The 22,500-nt window shown below is 44.2% G+C and overlaps 1 protein-coding gene across 1 annotated transcript in view; it reads right to left on the bottom strand.

Moving 5' to 3' along the window:
- The window catches only part of ece2b (endothelin converting enzyme 2b), an 81,455-nt gene that overhangs the window by 39,164 nt on the left and 19,791 nt on the right, over positions 1-22,500 (bottom strand). Inside the window, exon 2 of the mRNA XM_079513919.1 lies at positions 1,025-1,111. Coding sequence (XP_079370045.1) covers positions 1,025-1,111 — 87 coding nt within the window. The remainder of the gene's footprint in view (positions 1-1,024; positions 1,112-22,500) is intronic.

The following is a 22,500-nucleotide window of genomic DNA, read 5'->3' as shown; positions in this document are numbered from 1 at the left end:
ACCAGTATTACCCCTACTCCCAAGTACCCCCCCCCCCCCCCCCTCCCACCCATAGAAAGAAGAGTAGCCGATAGAGGGGAAAAAGAGAAGAAGAATTTAAAGAAAAAAGAAAAAAAAAAGAAAAGAAAAAGATAGAGAAAGACAGGGTGAAAACAGCATGTTGACTCAGCCTCAGATGGCATATGCTCCTTGTGAATTGTGACAATGATAGAACAAAGTATGCACCCTCGGGTGAATTATACACTTAGCTAGTCCAATGAGATAGCTTGAAGTGAATCAAAGTGAGAGATGAGAGGCTGCCAATGTTTATAAAAGTTTTCAACAGAGCCGCGGACAGCAAATTTAATCTTTTCTAGTTTCAGAAATGACATTAGGTCCCGTAACCAGGATGTGTTTGAGGGAGGTCAGGCTGAACATGCTTAACAAGAGCTTGTGACTTAGTACTGTAATAACAACATTGAATCTATTGGAACACATGTTCTTTTTTTACAGTTTCTAAAAAATAACGGTTTTGGACATACAAGTAGGGAATAGGGATGTACCGAGGAGACATTTTGGCCGATATCGATATACGATATAATGAATTGCTGTTATGGCCGATAACCGATATTACCGATGTCGATCGATATGATCTCATTCTATTAAGAAAATATTATATTTTTTGCCATTCTGAAAAAAGGCTTATAAACTCTGAATTAAAAAATGTTCCAACTTGTTGACTCTTTTGAAAGCTTCCCAGAAAACATTGATACAATCACAGCCTTCATCAAACAAAAAGGCTTTTTTACATTTATTTTCCAACGTAATAATTATAAAATAAAATATCTGCTAAACCGATATATTATTTTACCAATACCGATATATCCTTTTAAGGCCAATGTCGGCCGATACCGTGTTATGTGTTTGCCGATTAATCTCCCATCACTACATACAAGGTTTTCACCCGACTGCGACAATAGGATATCTTGCGACAGGAAATGACATCATGACATGATATGAGATCATTTAATATTAATAATTGTACCTCCACACTGTCGGGCGAAACGTTTCCATCAGTCGGACCGTCGGCGACATCGTCTTCTTCAAACGTTGCTCGCTTGTAATTGGACATCTGAAAATACATAATAAAGATCATAAAACTGTTAGTATAGTTAGTACAACATTTTACAATCACTAATTGCGAACGCAGTGATTGCAAACGCAGTGAGCACTAACTATAGAAGATGGCCTAAACTGTCTGTGTGTCTGTCTGTCTGTCTGTGTGTCACGCTGTAACATCACCGGCCCGCCAACAGAGGGTACAGCTGTATCACACACAAAAAACACACACACACACACACACACACACAAAAAACTTAACTTCAAAAACAACTTAACTTAAAAAAAAAGCACACACACACACACGCACGCACACATACACACACACTAAAAAAATAACTTCAAATAAAACTTAACTTAAAAAAACTTAACTTGAAAAAAATCTTAAAAAAACACTTTACAAAAATAAAAAAAATAAAAAAAGAGAACTAAAAAAAAAACTTAAAAAAGTACGTAATTTATTCTAATTGTTGTTATTGCAATTTACGAGCTGCGTTCGCTTCCTGCGTTTGCGCGTCTTACTTGTATATACAAAGAATATCATTAAGCTCAGCTGTAACATAATAATACAGCCTCCTGCCTGGTTCTCTTTTTCTGTCAGGTGAAACCTTACTATAGTGAAAGCTTGTGAAATGTAGAAGACCTTGTCATACTGAGGACCTAGTCCTGATTGGCTGCCACACACACACTGCTGTCATGTATTGGTTACTCAGGTCACATGACCAGGAAACAGGGAGGTGGAGGTTGGTGTGGCCAGAATCGATGTAGATTGGCATTTGCCAAAGAGGTAAAGAGGAAAGAGAGAGGAGAGGCTGACCTGGTTGGTGTATTTAACCCATTTTGGGCGGCTTTTGGTGCATCATGTTATACTTTAGCTGTTGAAAAATAGCAGATCTACAAGCTCATAGCGCGCCACCGAGTGGCGTGCTACGAGCTTGTAGGTCTGCTATTTTTGAAAAGTTGTGAAAATGTGGTGGAAATCTTTGAATATATATTTCAGAACGTTTTTAACTAAAATATTTGCTTCTCGGGGGGGGGGGGGGGGGGGGGGGGGTCCATGGCCCAATAGAGATAATTCTGGGGGTCCTTGACATGAAAAAGGTTGAGCACAACTGACATTAGAAACATGGGTTTTTCAGAAAACTATTAGGATTTAGAAGCCTTCTTTTTTGAATCGCCATCAGTCCAAAATGGGTTAACCAGCACTTGCTGAACGAGTACAGTGAATTTGTACAAATATATACAGACGCATCTAAACAACCTGAGACAGGAGTGACAGGGTTTGGCGTGGCAGATGGCAGTACCATCAAAGGGAATAGGGATCAATAGGAGGACAACCGATAGGCTAGGGGTGTACACAGTGGAGAGGTTGGGGGTGTTGGTGGCACTAAAATGGGTGGAAACAGTAAGGCCTGACTACAATTACAATTTACAATTACAATTTAGGCATTTAGCAGACGCTCTTAATCCAGAGCGACTTACATTAGGCAGGAACAAAAGTATGGGAATACATCACATATATAAAATGCATTTATCAAGAAACATGCGTAAGCTAAGAACGTAACTAGAACATATCTATATAATGACACTATACATATTAACTATACATATATACTATACTATGCTATACATATGTAGGCTACTATGATGTGCTATGACTATATACAATGCAATTATTGTGCTGTCTACATGACATGCTATAAGTCTGTTTCAAATGCTATCTAAGTCTAAAAAGTGCTATCTAAGGGGGTAGGATAAGTGCTATGGGCCATGATGGAGTCTGAAAAGGTGGGTCTTCAGACTACGGCGGAAGATTGGGAGTGATGCCGCAGTTCTGACTGCAACGGGGAGTGCATTCCACAGTTTGCGACTGTGGAATGCACAGTGTGACTCACACGTGCACAACAGATTGATGTATTGCTGATGCATGAGACTTGTTTACTGATGCAAGCTCGCAATGCATTTCCAATGGGAGTCACATGGTTTGACACAACATTTTTGTTGTATGAGGGGGAGGGGGGGCAGTCGAAACACAGCTGAAAGCCATACAACACAAATGTTGTGTCAAACCATGTGACTTCCATTGGAAATGCATTGGGGCAAGATGTAAACAAACCCTTTCATACATCTAGCATGCATCAATGTTGTATGCTAGATGCAAAGGTGTGAGTCAGGCCTATGGGTGTACACAGTGGAGATGTTGGGGGTGTTGGTGGCACTAAAATGGGTGGAAACAGTAAGATTGGCTATAGGGTTGTAATTTGTACAGATTCTGCAGCAGTCCTAGCAAGTCTGAGGTCATCCTATATTCAAGTTGCCGTCAAGGTTTACTATATGAAGTTCTCCAGGTAATTACAAGGCCAGTGTAGGCTCGGGGATCGTTTGGTTTTGCCTGAAGGCTATGATGCAGTGTTGTGGTGCGTCAGAGTTGTTGTGTTGTACTGTAAGGAGGCTTACAGTATGTTAGTACACTGACAACTTAGCTGCTGTGGAGATATTGATAAAACTTGTGCTTTTGAGTCTTTCAGAGTTTTCCACCATGGGTTATGAACACATTTTGCTGTATGATATTTTGGGGCATTTGTCCCATGGGTGCATATTTGTATTCTGTTGTGGGATATATTAGATATAACACCTTCCCTTGTCGGATAGGTTAACGAGTGTTCCCATTTGAATGACATTATTGTTAAAAACAGTAGTTAAAAGCTACTAAGTTAAAACAATACGTCTACTCTAAACAGGAAAACAGGAAACTGTATGCCCCCCAGTGGCACCCTTTACTGGAAACGGGCCGAGGAAGCTTAGATATTTTTGACCTTGTAATATACCTTGTATTATTTTTAAGGGCTGCCAAATTTCAGAAAAAAGGCAAGAGTGAGACTTAAAATGTGGCCTTTTTTAATGTCGATTTGGCATTTTTTAACAAAGATTTAGAGGAATACAGTCATCCCACCCTAGATTGAGGTTTGGGCCTTAGTTTGTGGTGCGTTTGGTAAAGGGTTAAATTGCGTGACTCTCACTCCCAAGGGGTGAGACTTGGCAGCCGGTTACTGTCCGTCTTGAACATTTCGTGCAGGGTTTTCCACACTGCACATGCATGTATGTGCAGTGTGTGACAAAGTCCTTGAATCTTGAACTGTGAAAGTTGAATAGCAACAAAGGTATCCGAATCAGAATACACTTTATTTTACATTGCTGGTCTTCTTAACCCAGGTGTAAGGCGCGATTCATACTCCTATTTTAGAGCCGAATAAAAGTCGGTTCGGCTCTGTAGAGCCTACAATGTGACGTCATTTGAGGTTCGGGGGGGCGGGCCGGGTACCGTCCTAAAGTCGGCTCTTCTACTGAAAAGTACTACACTACAGCGCCGAAACAGCGGTAAAATAGGAGTATGAATCGGCCCTAAAGAAGAGGATGAAATTCGTTTTTGCATAAGCTCCATAAAATCCAGAAAAGGAGACGACAAAATGAGGGGGCTGGGGGGTGTTGAGCAGGGCCAGGGAGGTCAGGGAGCAGGGAGCAGGGTGTTGAGCAGGGCCAGGGAGGTCAGGGAGCAGGGAGCAGGGTGTTGAGCAGGGCCAGGGAGGTCAGGGAGCAGGGAGCAGGGTGTTGAGCAGGGCCAGGGAGCAGGGAGCAGGGTGTTGAGCAGGGCCAGGGAGGTCAGGGAGCAGGGAGCAGGGTGTTGAGCAGGGCCAGGGAGGTCAGGGAGCAGGGAGCAGGGTGTTGAGCAGGGCCAGGGAGGTCAGGGAGCAGGGAGCAGGGTGTTGAGCAGGGCCAGGGAGGTCAGGGAGCAGGGTGTTGAGCAGGGCCAGGGAGAAGACAATCAAACATTAAATATGTACTGTAGCATAAGACCAGCAGATAGTACTGTACATGTACTGTACATACAGTACATGAGGTTAACCCATTTGGACCTGAGGACGATTCTACGAATGCCTTCTAAATGCTGACAGTTATCTGGAAAACCCCATGTTTCTATATCGGTGGTTCTCAAACAGTTTCATGTCAAGGACCCCCAAAAATGTATTTATTTGGCCGCCGACCCCCATCGGAAAACATGTTGTTCCAGGAGACCCTCCACCCCGGAACCAAAGACTCGAGTTAAAAACGTTCACTCGGAAAGAATATATATTCAAAGATTTGTGCCACATTTTCACGATTTTTCAGGCGCGCTACGAGCTCGTATAGATCTGCTATTTTTCAATAGCTAAATTATAACGTAATGTTTAAAACACCAAATGGGGTTCCCGCCCAAAATGGGTTAAGCATGAGGTGCAAAAGTGGTAACACATTGGTAGGTCCACGTTGCCGGCTTGTGCGTGATTAGACATCAGGTGCAAAAAAGCATTACAGGGCATGGTAGACAGGGTGTGTACGGTTACTACTGTATGCTATGGATGTGTGAGTGTGTCCTCTCATGGTAGAGAGGGTGTGTAGTGTATGCTATGTATGTGTGAGTGTGTCCTCTCATGGTAGACAGGGTGTGTACGGTTACTACTGTATGCTATGGATGTGTGAGTGTGTCCTCTCATGGTAGACAGGGTGTGTAGTGTATGCTATGTATGTGTGAGTGTGTCCTCTCATGGTAGAGAGGGTGTGTAGTGTATGCTATGTATGTGTGAGTGTGTCCTCTCATGGTAGACAGGGTGTGTAGTGTATGCTATGTATGTGTGAGTGTGTCCTCTCATGGTAGAAAGGGTGTGTAGTGTATGCTATGTATGTGTGAGTGTGTCCTCTCATGGTAGACAGGGTGTGTAGTGTATGCTATGGATGTGTGAGTGTGTCCTCTCATGGTAGAGAGGGTGTGTAGTGTATGCTATGTATGTGTGAGTGTGTCCTCTCATGGTAGACAGGGTGTGTAGTGTATGCTATGTATGTGTGAGTGTGTCCTCTCATGGTAGACAGGGTGTGTAGTGTATGCTATGTATGTGTGAGTGTGTCCTCTCATGGTAGACAGGGTGTGTAGTGTATGCTATGTATGTGTGAGTGTGTCCTCTCCTGGTAGACAGGGTGTGTAGTGTATGCTATGTATGTGTGAGTGTGTCCTCTCCTGGTAGACAGGGTGTGTAGTGTATGCTATGTATGTGTGAGTGTGTCCTCTCATGGTAGACAGGGTGTGTAGTGTATGCTATGTATGTGTGAGTGTGTCCTCTCATGGTAGACAGGGTGTGTAGTGTATGCTATGTGTGTGTGAGTGTGTCCTCTCCTGGTAGACAGGGTGTGTAGTGTATGCTATGTATGTGTGAGTGTGTCCTCTCATGGTAGACAGGGTGTGTAGTGTATGCTATGTATGTGTGAGTGTGTCCTCTCCTGGTAGACAGGGTGTGTAGTGTATGCTATGTATGTGTGAGTGTGTCCTCTCATGGTAGACAGGGTGTGTAGTGTATGCTATGTATGTGTGAGTGTGTCCTCTCATGGTAGACAGGGTGTGTAGTGTATGCTATGTATGTGTGAGTGTGTCCTCTCATGGTAGAGAGGGTGTGTAGTGTATGCTATGTATGTGTGAGTGTGTCCTCTCATGGTAGAGAGGGTGTGTAGTGTATGCTATGTATGTGTGAGTGTGTCCTCTCATGTCACTTAACCCATTTTGGACTGATGTCGATAAAAAAAAGGCTTCTAAATCCTAATAGTTTTCTGATTATTTTTTTATGTCAGTTGTGCTCAACCTTTTTCATGTCAAGGACCCCCAGAATTATCTCTATTGGGCCACGGACCCCCATCTCAAAATGTGTTGTTCCAGGGACCCCACAGAAGCAAATATTGTAGTTAAAAATGTTCGCTCTGAAATATATATTCAAAGATTTGCACCACATTTTCACAACTTTTCAAAAATAGCAGACCTACAAGCTCGTAGCGCGCCACTCGGTGGCGCGCTATGAGCTTGTAGATCTGCTATTTTTCAATAGCTAAAGCATGACATAATGCTAACACCAAAAGGGGTTCCCGCCCAAAATGGGTTAATGACTCACAGAGATGAGAGGTCTTGCCAACACTGTTGTCACTGCGTCATACATGAATATAACATGTTATTATATAACGGTGTTGTTGTGCTGAAGAAACACAAATACAGTACTGAGTACTCTATGTCAGCGTTTTGATCCTGTATTGGGTCTTGTTTTTTTTTTTTACTGTACTTAACAATCATATCTTAGTTATGTACTATATCTATTGGTTTCATACGTTGTTTGTATGTCTGGCCTCGTGGGGAAAAGATGGTGGGCGGATGGGGAGGATTGGAAAGGGAGTTGTGGGGAAAAGATGGTGGGCGGATGGGGAGGATTGGAAAGGGAGTTGTGGGGGGAAAACAAAGAGTTGTATTTTATTTTATTTCTGTGAAACTTGCCATATGACGTCATGCTCACACCCTTTGAATAAAGTTTATTTAAAAAATCACACCTGTGTGAACTGAGTGGTGTAAGGTCTTATATAGCCTGATCAACTCTGATCTGACGTAATGTCTAACGTAATGAAATCACACCCGGGTGAACTGGGTGACGGTAGCAACCATGCTCATTTTTTGGTACGAACAGACAGACAGACAGACAGACAGACAGACAGACACGTAAACTAACAAAGCCAGTCGTAGGAGTGGTTTACACCACTCAAAAAATATATATCATTGGCTATCATTATTTGGCATGATTTATCATTGCTCAATGAAGATGATGGATGTCATATTTCACAGTTTGTAACTGTAAGCCTACAGAGAGAGACGTTTTATTTGACAATATATATATATATTTTTTTTAAATTTGGTTGAGGATGAAATACACGATAAAGCACAAAGGCTTATTTCTTGTAGGTCTGCTATTTTTGAAAAATCGAAGAATGACATAGAAACATAGCTTTTTCAGAAAACTGTCAGGATGTAGCAGACATTTTTAGAATCTGATCTCAGGTCAAAATGGGTTAATCTGGATCTGGTCCAATTAGTATTGTGCATGTAAACAGACTGAACGAGGTTTTCAGCAACATCTGTTTCGGTCCCTTGTGTGACTTGAGTCAGCAACACAAACCCTCAGGCCGAACGCTGAGTCACACTGACTGAGGCTGGAAAACTAGAGGTTTATAGGTCTCCATTTGTCTGTCTCTGTTACACAGACAGACAGACAGACAGACAGACAGACAGACAGACAGACAGACAGACAGACAGACAGACAGACAGACAGACAGACAGACAGACAGACAGACAGACAGACAGACAGACATGAGATATAGAAGAGAGACAGACAGACAGACAGACAGACAGACAGACAGACAGACAGACAGACAGACAGACAGAATGCCATGAGGAACCAGAGCAAAAATGATTGTATGCGAAACCTGTACACAAGACATAACAATTAAAAAAACGTGACCGTGAACCTTGACCTTGCTGAAAATAGCCGATCCATAAGCTCATAGATCAGCTATTTTGAGTCAGTTTTTTTGCGTTGTGTGTGATGTATAAGCTCACAGCACATCACTTCGTGTCACGCTGCGAGCTAGAACATCTTCTCTATTTGATTTGACATTTTTCTTGAAAGTGTTTTAACAAAATGTTTAGAAGGCAGTTGTAGAATGGGCCTTAGGTCTTAAAGGAGAATTCCATGCTAGAAGGCTTTCGTACCTTTCTTTGTAGTTGTTACGTCCCCACCAAAGAGGTCCAGGTGTTTTTTTGTGCAAAAACTAATTATTGGCTATTTCCCCTACCATAAGCCCTCAATGAATTGCATTGAATTGAATGGGAATTGAATGGGGCTATGGGGTGCTAATTCGCTTATTTCCATAGAAATAAGTATTAAAGTGTGCCGCTTGGGATATTATTTACATTATGAAGAGAGGATATATACAAAAAATATATAATTTTGAGCAATGGAAATAAGCGAATTAGAACAACACCCCATAGCCCCATTCAATTCCCATTCAATGCAATTCATTTAGGGCTTATGGTAGGGGAAATAGCCAATAAGGAGCTTTTGCACAAAATAACCTCTTTGGTGGGGACGTAACAACTACAAAGAAAGGTAAGAAAGCCTTTTAGTATGGAATTCTCCTTTAATAGGAACTTTTGCAAAACGGATATTTCCGTCCTCCGTTTTAGAAAAACTCCCTGCCCATACGACAGAGATATCTGAATCCACACGCAAACGCAGAAATGCATTGAACACATGATAAAATCACTGCAGTAGCAGGTTTCAATTGTAGGCTATATTATATTTGATTTTATATTTACACTTATGAGGTGCCAATCATATGTTTTAATGAAGGAATAAGTACCGCATTTTCAAAAGCCACCTAAATTGTGAGTGGAAGTGGAACATGTTTCTTTCATTGTCTGTCAGCATGTCACACTATGTGCGTAAATCTCCAAATCCCGACTCTCGACTTTTCTCTCCATATAATTAAAAAATGATAGACACTTTACCATTGCTCTGGCGACTTGGCAAGTCCTGCACAGAAAATAATAGCAGAGTCAGACCTATAGAAGTGTGGCGTCCACAACCAGTTGTGAGCTTGTAGAGTGGCTATAATTTCCAGGTGTATAAATACATGTCACGTTATAATGTAGGCTAATAAAAGTTCACGCGCGCACATTGACGGCATGTAGGCACAACAATGGAATCCAGTCAAGGGTGCGCCCTTTATTACCTATAACATGAGAGAGATGTGCCATATATGTGCACGGCGACCCACTGTATACTTTCTTCTCACCAACACCAACCACGCTATTTGAGATTGCATTCACAACTCTCTCTCTCTCTGCACCCTCTCTCTCTCTCTCTCTCTCTCTCTCTCTCTCTCTCTCTCTCTCTCTCTGCACCCTCTCTCTCTCTTCCTCCATGACCATGACCATGAAATGGAGAGCAAAATACAGCACGAGAATATAGTTTCACATGGCTATGCACACACAGACTTGTTGATGGTGTACTGCGTACTGCGCAATGGGATTTGGCCTCCCTCGGTCCTTTATTGGTAGGTTAATATCCACAGTTTATCTGTAGCGAACCGCAATTAATCTATTGTTCAAGCTTCACACCAATACAAATGAAATCACCAGTTACTGGACTAGTAGGCTGATATATTTATTATTGGAGGATGCAGCAAAGCAGAGCCGTTGCTCGCGCTGCAGACAGTTGATGCAACATATGTTTTAAAGTTGTTAACAGTGATATATATTACGCCAGGGCTCCACCGGACGCGTTGCGTTGCGTCTGCGTCGCGTCAAAAAACGCACCGGTTCAATTTTAATGCACGCGTCGCGTCTCCGTCAACGCGGGCAGTGGAGCCACCCTTCATTGATTAAAAAGGGAACATTCCCTGACGGTGACGGAGACGCGACGCTGACGCGCCCGGTGGAGCCCGGCCGTTATAAACATGAACAATCAGAGATATCCGTCCGTGTAGTTTCCATGCAGGCACAAGCTGCATTTCTCACCTAATTATAGTCAAAATGATATGCGCAGTAATAAGCGGTGACATCATCGTTTCTCAAAAGCTCCGTTTCGCATGACTACACAGCTCCACTGATCCGGATATTTTCGAAAATCTTCACTTATTTATCCGTTTCCAAAAACCTCCGTTTGAGTGGCCGAAAACGCCGTTTGCGTGTGGCTGAAATGCCCAAACGCACAAAATAATGTGTGTTTAGCAAAAGATCCATGTATGTGTGGCCTGGGCCTTAATCTGGATCTGGTCCAATTAGTATTGTGCATGTTGTAAACAGACTGAACGAGGTTTTCAGCAAACATCTGTTTTGGTCCCTTGTGTGACTTGAGTCAGCAACACAAACCCTCAGGCCGAACGCTGAGTCACACTGACTGAGGCTGTGAAACTATAGGTTTGGATCCAGCGTAGGTCTCCATTTGTCTGTCTCTGTTACACAGACAGACAGACAGACAGACAGACAGACAGACAGACAGACAGACAGACAGAATGCCATGAGGAACCAGACAGACAGACAGACAGACAGACAGAATGCCATGAGGAACCAGAACAAAAACTATTGTATGCGGAACCTGTACACAAGACATAACAATTAAAAAAACGTGACCTTGAACCTTGACCTTGCTGAAAATAGCCGATCCATAAGCTCATAGATCAGCTATTTTGTGTCAATTTACCGTTTTTTTTTGCGTTGTGTGATGTATAAGCTCACAGCACATCACTGCGAGCTAGAACATCTTCTATATTTGATTTGAAATGTTTCTTGAAAGTGTTTTAACAAAATGTTTAGAAGGCAGTTGTAGAATGGGCCTTAGGTCTTAAAGGAGAATTCCATACTAGAAGGCTTTCTTACCTTTCTTTGTAGTTGTTACGTCCCCACCAAAGAGGTCCAGGTGTTATTTTGTGCAAAAACTAATTATTGGCTATTTCCCCTACCATAAGCCCTCAATGAATTGCATTGAATGGGAATTGAATGGGGCTATGGGGTGTTGTGCTAATTCGCTTATTTCCATCGAAATAAGTAGTAAAGTGTGCCGCTTGGGATATTATTTACATTATGAAGAGAGGATATATACAAAAAAATGGAAATAAGCGAATTAGCACAACACCCCATAGCCCCATTCAATTCCCATTCAATTCAATTCAATTCATTGAGGGCTTATGGGAGGGGAAATAGCCAATAAGGAGCTTTTGCACAAAATAACACCTGGACCTCTTTGGTGGGGACATAACAACTACAAAGAAAGGTAAGAAAGCCTTTTAGTATTTACATAGCAACTTTTGCAAAACGGATATTTCCGTCCGAAAAAAACTCCCTGGCCATACGACAGAGATATCTGAATCCACACGCAAACGCAGGAACGCATTGAACACAGGATAAAATCACTGCTGTAGCAGGTTTCAATTGTAGGCTATATTATATTTGATTTTATTTTATTTTACACTTATGAGGTGCCAATCATATGTTTTAATGAAGGAATAAGTACCGCATTTTAAAAGCCACCTAAATTGTGAGTGGAAGTATATGTTTCTGTCAGCATGTCACACTATGTGCGTAAATCTCCAAATTTTCTCTCCATATAATTTAAAAACACTTTAGACTTTACCATTGCTCTGGCGACTTGGCAAGTCCTGCACAGAAAATAATAGCAATCGAGTCAGACCTATAGAAGTGTGGCGTCCACAACCAGTTGTGAGCTTGTAGAGTGGCTATATTTTCGAGCTGTATAATAAATGTCACGTTATAATGTAGGCTAATACAAGTTCACGCGCGAACATTGTCGGCATGTAGGCACAGTGACATGCAGTCAATGGTGCACCCTTAATTACCTAAACATGAGAGAGATGTGCCATATATGCACACGGCGACCCACTGTATACTTTCTTCTCACCAACCACGCTATTCTCTCTCTCTCTCTCTCTCCCTCCATGACCATGACCATGACCATGAAATAGAGAGCAAAATACGGCACGAGAATATAGTTTCACATGGCTATGCACACACCACGCATAGACTTGTTGTTGGTGTATAGGCCTACTGTGCAATGGCATTTGGCCTGGGTCCTTATATTGGTAGGTTAATATCCACAGTTTATCTGTAGCGGTCCGCAATTGTTCAAGCTTCGCACTCGGCACCAATACAAATGAAATCACCAGTCCGCACTGGACTATAGTAGGCTGATATATTTATTATTGGATGCAGCAGAGCAGAGCCTTTGCTCGCTGCAGTTGATGCAACATATTATACGTTTTAAAGTTGTTAACAGTGATATATAAACATGAACAATTGGATAGATATGCTAGTTTCCGCATGCAGGCACAATTAGGCTGCATTTCTCACCTACTTATAATAAAAATGATAAGCTAATAAGCGGTGACATCATCGTTTCTCAAAATCTCCGTTTCGCATCCGTTTTCGAAAATATCCGTTTGAGTGGCCGTTTGCGTGTGACTGAAATGCCCAAACGCACAAAATAATGTGCGTTTAGCAAAAGATCCATGTACGTGTGGGCCTTAATCTGGATCTGGTCCAATTAGTATTGTGCATGTTGTAAACAGACTGAACGAGGTTTCAGCAACATCTGATTTGGTCACTTCTTGTGTGACTTGAGTCAGCAACACAAACCCTTCAGGCCGATCGCTGAGTCACACTGACTGAGGCTGTAAAACTATAGGTTTGGATCCAGTGTCTCCATTTGTCTGGCTCTGTTACACAGACAGACAGACAGACAGACAGACAGACAGACAGACAGACAGACAGACAGACAGACAGACAGACAGACAGACAGACAGACAGACAGACAGACAGACAGACAGACAGACAGACAGACAGACAGGTCTCCATTTGTCTGGCTCTGTTACACAGACAGACAGACAGACAGACAGACAGACAGACAGACAGACAGACAGGTCTCCATTTGTCTGGCTCTGTTACACAGACAGACAGACAGACAGACAGACAGACAGACAGACAGACAGACATAATGCCATGAGGAACCAGAACAAAAATGATTGTATGCGGAACCTGTACAGTGTACACAAGACATAACAATTAACCCATTTTGGGGCGGGAACCCCTTTTGGTGTTAGCATTATGTTATGCTTTAGCTATTGAAAAATAGCAGATCTACAAGCTCATAGCGCGCCACCAAGTGGCGCGCTATGAGCTTGTAGGTCTGCTATTTTTGAAAAATCGAAGAACGACTGACATAGAAACATAGCTTTTTCAGAAAACTGTCTGATCTCAGGTCAAAATGGGTTAAAAAAAACGTGACCTTGAACCTTGACCTTGCTGAAAATAGCCGATCCATAAGCTCTAATAGATCAGCTATTTTCAGCAAATGATTTCCCCCAGAATACGTCTGCTGGGGTTACGTGGTTAAGGACCTTCCCCCAGAATACAGATGCTGGGGTTACGTGGTTAAGGACCTTCCCCCAGAATACAGATGCTGGGGTTACGTGGTTAAGGACCTTCCCCCAGAATACAGATGCTGGGGTTACGTGGTTAAGGACCTTCCCCCAGAATACAGATGCTGGGGTTACGTGGTTAAGGACCTTCCCCCAGAATACAGATGCTGGGGTTACGTGGTTAAGGACCTTCCCCCAGAATACAGATGCTGGGGTTACGTGGTTAAGGACCTTCCCCCAGAATACAGATGCTGGGGTTACGTGGTTAAGGACCTTCCCCCAGAATACAGATGCTGGGGTTACGTGGTTAAGGACCTTCCCCCAGAATACAGATGCTGGGGTTACGTGGTTAAGGACCTTCCCCCAGAATACAGATGCTGGGGTTACGTGGTTAAGGACCTTCCCCCAGAATACAGATGCTGGGGTTACGTGGTTAAGGACCTTCCCCCAGAATACAGATGCTGGGGTTACGTGGTTAAGGACCTTCCCCCAGAATACAGATGCTGGGGTTACGTGGTTAAGGACCTTCCCCCAGAATACAGATGCTGGGGTTACGTGGTTAAGGACCTTCCCCCAGAATACAGATGCTGGGGTTACGTGGTTAAGGACCTTCCCCCAGAATACAGATGCTGGGGTTACGTGGTTAAGGACCTTCCCCCAGAATACAGATGCTGGGGTTACGTGGTTAAGGACCTTCCCCCAGAATACAGATGCTGGGGTTACGTGGTTAAGGACCTTCCCCCAGAATACAGATGCTGGGGTTACGTGGTTAAGGACCTTCCCCCAGAATACAGATGCTGGGGTTACGTGGTTAAGGACCTTCCCCCAGAATACAGATGCTGGGGTTACGTGGTTAAGGACCTTCCCCCAGAATACAGATGCTGGGGTTACGTGGTTAAGGACCTTCCCCCAGAATACAGATGCTGGGGTTACGTGGTTAAGGACCTTCCCCCAGAATACAGATGCTGGGGTTACGTGGTTAAGGACCTTCCCCCAGAATACAGATGCTGGGGTTACGTGGTTAAGGACCTTCCCCCAGAATACAGATGCTGGGGTTACGTGGTTAAGGACCTTCCCCCAGAATACAGATGCTGGGGTTACGTGGTTAAGGACCTTCCCCCAGAATACAGATGCTGGGGTTACGTGGTTAAGGACCTTCCCCCAGAATACAGATGCTGGGGTTACGTGGTTAAGGACCTTCCCCCAGAATACAGATGCTGGGGTTACGTGGTTAAGGACCTTCCCCCAGAATACAGATGCTGGGGTTACGTGGTTAAGGACCTTCCCCCAGAATACAGATGCTGGGGTTACGTGGTTAAGGACCTTCCCCCAGAATACAGATGCTGGGGTTACGTGGTTAAGGACCTTCCCCCAGAATACAGATGCTGGGGTTACGTGGTTAAGGACCTTCCCCCAGAATACAGATGCTGGGGTTACGTGGTTAAGGACCTTCCCCCAGAATACAGATGCTGGGGTTACGTGGTTAAGGACCTTCCCCCAGAATACAGATGCTGGGGTTACGTGGTTAAGGACCTTCCCCCAGAATACAGATGCTGGGGTTACGTGGTTAAGGACCTTCCCCCAGAATACAGATGCTGGGGTTACGTGGTTAAGGACCTTCCCCCAGAATACAGATGCTGGGGTTACGTGGTTAAGGACCTTCCCCCAGAATACAGATGCTGGGGTTACGTGGTTAAGGACCTTCCCCCAGAATACAGATGCTGGGGTTACGTGGTTAAGGACCTTCCCCCAGAATACAGATGCTGGGGTTACGTGGTTAAGGACCTTCCCCCAGAATACAGATGCTGGGGTTACGTGGTTAAGGACCAGAATACAGATGCTGGGGTTACGTGGTTAAGGACCTTCCCCCAGAATACAGATGCTGGGGTTACGTGGTTAAGGACCTTCCCCCAGAATACAGATGCTGGGGTTACGTGGTTAAGGACCTTCCCCCAGAATACAGATGCTGGGGTTACGTGGTTAAGGACCTTCCCCCAGAATACAGATGCTGGGGTTACGTGGTTAAGGACCTTCCCCCAGAATACAGATGCTGGGGTTACGTGGTTAAGGACCAGAATACAGATGCTGGGGTTACGTGGTTAAGGACCAGAATACAGATGCTGGGGTTACGTGGTTAAGGACCAGAATACAGATGCTGGGGTTACGTGGTTAAGGACCAGAATACAGATGCTGGGGTTACGTGGTTAAGGACCAGAATACAGATGCTGGGGTTACGTGGTTAAGGACCAGAATACAGATGCTGGGGTTACGTGGTTAAGGACCAGAATACAGATGCTGGGGTTACGTGGTTAAGGACCAGAATACAGATGCTGGGGTTACGTGGTTAAGGACCAGAATACAGATGCTGGGGTTACGTGGTTAAGGACCTTGCTCTCAACTACACATCACAACATAGTGTTTAGCCCATTTAACCCATCTGTGTCAATTTATGGTTTTGTTTTGCGTTGTGTGATGTATGTCTGAGCGTGAAAAAGAGTGTAGATATACCTCCCTTTTTTGAAAACTTCAAACACACCTTTTTAGCCCAGCTGGCCATTTATGTAGTGTCTTTATTTCATCTTGCTCAGTACTATTTCTTATTTAGTTATTACTTATTTATTACTTAGTTTATTACTTATTTTTATGAGTTAGGCTATGTTTTGTTAATTCATTAGTTTTTTTTTACCCACTTTTATATTGTTCAGCACTTGGAGTTGTTTATATGTATGTGATATAAATCAAGTTTGATTGACAGACGAACAGACAGACAGACAGACAGACAGACAGACAGACAGACAGACAGACAGACAGACAGAAGGATATATTGACCTGGAGGGACACGTTTCCCACGGTTTTAACATGGTGTGTGTGTGTGTGTGTGTGTGTGTGTGTGTGTGTGTGTGTGTGTGTGTGTGTGTGTGTGTGTGTGTGTGTGTGTGTGTGCGCGTGTGCGCATGCGTGCGCGCGTGCGTGCGCGCGTGCGTGCGTGCGTGCGTGCGTGCGTGCGTGCGTGCGTGCGTGCGTGCGTGCGTGCGTGCGTGCGTGCGTGTTTGGGCGTTGCAGCAATTGTTTGAAGTCGTTTCCTCCCTGGTGTTTTTAATAGGAAGTGACATCACCGTCAGAGGAAAGCCTGGCATGACCTTCTGACCCAAAGCGCACACACACACACACACACACACACACACACACACACACACACACACGCACACACGCACACCCGCACACACACACACACACACACACACACGCACACACGCACACACGCACACACACACACACACACACACACGCACACACACACACACACACACACACGAACACACTGTCCAGTCCACAGCAGACGCAATACCCATAACCATTGCATGTCATCATGTGTGACAGTGTGAATGATGTCATCATGTGTGACAGTGTGAATGATGTCATCCATGTACTGTCACTCTGCACTCACACAGCTGAAACAGTTAATGCTGTCTTTCCCATGGTGTGTTGACTGCTGGGCGACATATAGGACTTCAAATCAATGTCACCCATATTTCAAACTTTTGCTTCAATTGCGATAAATGAACGACTGTTAAAAACCAAACATTTTTGTTTGATGAGGGGGGAGCAATCAGCAATCAGCAATCAAACACAAATGTTTGATCAAACCATGTGACTCCCATTGGAAAAGCATTGTGGTGGCCCAAAGAAACAAAAAAACGACCAAACATTGCTTGATTGGTGTTTGGTACGTGTGAATGAGGCCTGGGTGTGATGATAGCAACGCTAGGAAAACGAAAACGAAGAAAAATAAACTCTGGACACTTTGCTGGATGACCATGAAATGGAGAACAAAATACGGCATGTCCATCTTTCAAAGACAACTTGAGGTAAGAAATGTTGATAATGTGTCTTATCATTATAGCCCTGATCAGGTCTTATCATAGCCCTGATCAGGTCAGCAAAGAGCTGTAATTCAATTGGTCATTGAATTTGTTGAAATTAAACATGTTTAATATTGACGACGTGTTGTCGTGGGCGTTGCAGAGGCCGAATATTTATCTTGTCGGGAGTTCATTATTTGGCCCGACACAGGAATTGTGTTGGGGGGTGACAAATCAGGCTAAAATCAGGCTTAAAATCGCGTAGTGCGTACCAGAGCCATAGAATGTAGACAGAGTTGCGACATTGAGGGGGCAGAAAACAGCCCGGTCACATGGTTCATGTAACTCGCGCGAGCCCATAGACTCCAATGCATTCCGTAAACTTCCGGTGTCCCTATTCGCCAATAGAAGTCTATGTAGAAGAGCCGCCAATGGACTGGCCCCCAGGAAGTGAACGGAGTTGTTGTAACTCGTAACTCTGTCTTACTCTATGGCTCTGGTGCGTACAGAGGCCTTAAGTGATTGAAATTAGACTCTCCCACCAAATAATGATAAATAACCGTACGGCATACGGTTATTTGTTCATGATAAATAACTGTATGCCTCCCCACTCATCACTAAAACAATAAACTCCTTCTTCTTGCCTCCATTACACCTACTCATGTATTCTAAAAAAAAAACAACGGTCTCAAACCCGACTCCCCCAATAACTCCTGGCCCATCTCAAACCTCCCACTTCTGTGAAAAAGATATCTGGAACGAGTTGTTACAACCCGACTCACTGCATACCTGGAAAGTGGAAACAAACGACCTCTACGAACAATTTCAATCCGGCTTCTTCCGCCACTAAACACAAGAAAGCACAGAGACTGCCCTCCTCAGAGTCACAAATGACCTTCTGTTATCTTCTGCCGCCGGCTCACTAAACATCCTCATCCTCCTTGACCTCAGCGCCGCCTTTGATACCATACACCACACTCCATATAGTCCAGACTCATTTCACGCCTCAAATCCACCCCTTGGAATCACAGACACTGCCCTCTCCTGATTCAAATCATACATCACTGACAGACATCATTTTGCTCTAGAAAGCGCCAATGTTTCCATCTAAACCACCGGAAAATCAGCAAAGACCTCATAGAACATCGCGCATTTTATCCAAACCACGGAGAGCTCCGTAGATTAGGAGTTATTCAGCTTTTAGTCAGCCTGTATAATGGAGTGCAGACGGAGGCGAGGTTGCACAACCTGGTCTAGGTTCGCTAAAGAAGGAAAGTCCGAGCCAAAATAATAATGAAAAAATAGAAATCAGCGATCGGGTTTGATAGCGATAATAAAGCTTATCTGACGGATCAATCCGCCAGGAGCGGAAGGTTATTACATTCCTTATGGCGGAGCGTTCCGCCAAAAGCAGTAAGTCTGTTAACAACTGCCCATCACTCACATCACCTGTCACCCATGGCGTCCCCCAAGGCTCAGTACTTGGTCCCCTCATTCTGCACACGCTCCCCCTTAGTCAGATACAGTACTCGGCAGTCACAGCCTCCGCTTCCACTGTTATGCTGATGACACACAACTGTATATCTCCCCCTCCACAACCATCACCGCCATCACCCACTCCGGCCCTCACCTCCTGCCTGACCGACATCAAAACATGGACGCAAACTAACTTTCTAAAGGTCAACTGCAGTAAATCTGAAATACTCATCATTGGCCCTGACTCCCTCACCCGCTCCACTCATGACTTCTCCCTCAATATTGATGGCTCCACTGTCACCCCCTCCACCCAAGTCCGTAACCTCGGACCCCACCCTCTCCAAGCCTCATGCCTTCTTTCACCTCCGCAACATTGCCCGCCTTCGTCCAATTCTATCACACTCTGCTGCCGAGACACCTCATCCATGCCTTTATCACATCCAGACTGGACTCCTGCAATAGCCTCCTGTACGGCATCACTATTACAACCCAGTCTAGGGCAACCTTGGGTCGCAACCTTAAAATGGACTCCCTCCTACCCAGTTCCCTATTCAGTCAGGCCACACATGGTTAAAATCCTATGGCTGTAGGATTTATTCAAGATAAAATGCATTTACAGGGTACAATACCTCAGGGTGGGGACCATAACACAAAACACAACACACAATGTTTGTGTTTACATAATGTTTGTGTTTACACAAACACTCAAAAATGGGCATTCATTTTCAATGGCATTTAATGTTTGTGTTTGTGTCTAATTGCTGCATTCCTTGCTTCAATGATTCAATGCACACGTGATCCAGTATATGTGGTACAGGGCTCAAGGGCTGACCCCAAATAATCAAATATTCAAAGGCATGACATTTGAACATGAAATGTTTTATCAAAATAGCTGATCTACAAGCCCAGCCCACAACGCATTGCAGCTTGCATGACATGTTGAGAGCTTGCTTTTCGTTTTAACATCATACGTATATCAGTGGTGAAAAGTAAAACCCTTCAGGTTTTCTGGAAAACAACCAAAAGAAAAACAAACTCACAAGACAAACACAAAACCGCCATCACCCACTCCGGCCCTCACCTCCTGCCTGACCCGACATCAAAACATGGATGCAAACTAACTTTCTAAAAGTCAACTGCAGTAAATCTGAAATACTCATCATTGGCCCTGACTCCCTCACCCGCTCCACTCATGACTTCTCCCTCAATATTGATGGCTCCACTGTCACCCTCTCCACCCAAGTCCGTAACCTCGAAAACTCACAAGACAAACACAAAACCCACCCACCCAAACCCCCTAACCAAAGCCCTCTAACCCAAACCCCCTAACCCAAACCCACCCACCCAAACCCCCTAACCCAAACCCCCTAACTCAAAAAATGTAAAAGAAAGTGATAACAATACAATGAAGAGAGTAGGGAAGAGAGAGAAAAAAAAGAACAGCCAAAAATGTATCAGAGGAGATAACAGCATGTGAAACGCTTGTTGGTACAACATAATATACAGAGTAATCTTAACCCAAACTGCTCTGAAGCACGTGAGGGGCCACTCGGGGCACGTGTTCCAGCACAGGAGACCCACCACCTATCCAACAAGGGCCCAAACTGCTCTGCAGCACGTGAGGGGCCACTCGGGGCACATGTTCCAGCACAGGAGACCCACCACCTATCCAACAAGGGCCCAAACTGCTCTGAAGCACGTGAGGGGCCACTCGGGGCACGTGTTCCAGCACAGGAGACCCACCACCTATCCAACAAGGGCCCAAACTGCTCTGAAGCACGTGAGGGGCCACTCGGGGCACGTGAGGGGCCACTCGGGGCACGTGTTCCAGCACAGGAGACCCACCACCTATCCAACAAGGGCTGCCATATTGTCAGGAAGACGTGATCTTTTTTAGTTGATTGCATACCGAGTTCTCTCCATGTGTAGCACATTGCCCAGGTCTCTCTAAGCCACTGTTGAAACACATAACAGGGCTAGGTTCAGATTTCCATTGTTGTGAAATCAAATGTTTGGCCAGCAGTGCAAGTGCACAAGGAAATGGCTTGACCATCAAAAGAATTAATAGAGGGATTAAAATGTCACTGATCCAAGTATGGATCTGGCTCAATATTTTTCTTCAAGGCCTTTGTTAAGTAGTCACAAATATTTATCACACAAGGGAGAGGAAGTGGGATATATGGCATGGAGCCTTGTAGTCTGTGCACTACCTTGAACTGAACCAATGTGTGTCTGGCATTTATAGAACTAGAATGTGGATGTTACCCAGAATCGATTCCCAAACAGTATCCAAATCCCTCTCCCATGCAGACACACCTAGATGTATCACTGGAAACCACAACAGAAGCCTGCAGCACATCATAAAACGTGGAAACCGATCCAAAACCAGATGTATACCGAAGAATACTGGTGTCTAGTGTGTTATGTGTACGTGGACGTAAATGTTCATAATTATAGGGATGTGGTACGCTTGTAGATCTGCCACACTTCAAAGCCAATTGCTCGAGCTCCACAATTCATGAACACACACACACACACACACACACACACACACACACACACACACACACACACACACACACACACACACACACACACACACACACACACACACACACACACACACACACACACACACACACACACACACACACTTTTATCAACTTTTATTTGAGGGTTTTTTTGGTCATTTTTTCTTAACTCCGCTGTGTTAACCCATTTTGGGGCGGGAACCACTTTTGGCGTTTTAAACATTATGTTATAATTTAGCTATTGAAAAATAGCAGATCTACAAGCTCATAGCGCGCCACCGAGTGGCGCGCTACGAGCTTGTAGATCTGCTATTTTTGAAAAATCGTGAAAATATTTATTTCAGAAAACTGGAGGATTTAGAAGATTTTTGAAAAAGAATTTTGAGGTCAGGCCTAAGCACAGTGAAGAGAGCCTCACTGTGCCAATGCCATGCCATTTCAGTTATTGTTCATTCTATGAATGAATTACAGTGAACAAAGCCTTGAACCTCACTGTGCCATGTCATGTCTGTCATTGTTCATTCTATGCGGCAGTCCAGTCGCTAAATCCACCCTGTCATCACCTGTCCTGCACAACAGCACCAGATACTGTACACGCCCACTGTCTGTCTGGGCCAATCACAAAGACCAACTGATCACAAGGCAGTCACAGAGGAACAGTCATAACATTGAGTACATTTCCAATCCAATCCAATCCA

Source organism: Electrona antarctica (assembly GCF_951216825.1).
Source record: "Electrona antarctica genome assembly, chromosome: 11".
NCBI lineage: Eukaryota > Metazoa > Chordata > Actinopteri > Myctophiformes > Myctophidae > Electrona > Electrona antarctica.
This window is presented reverse-complemented; position numbering and strand designations above follow the sequence as displayed.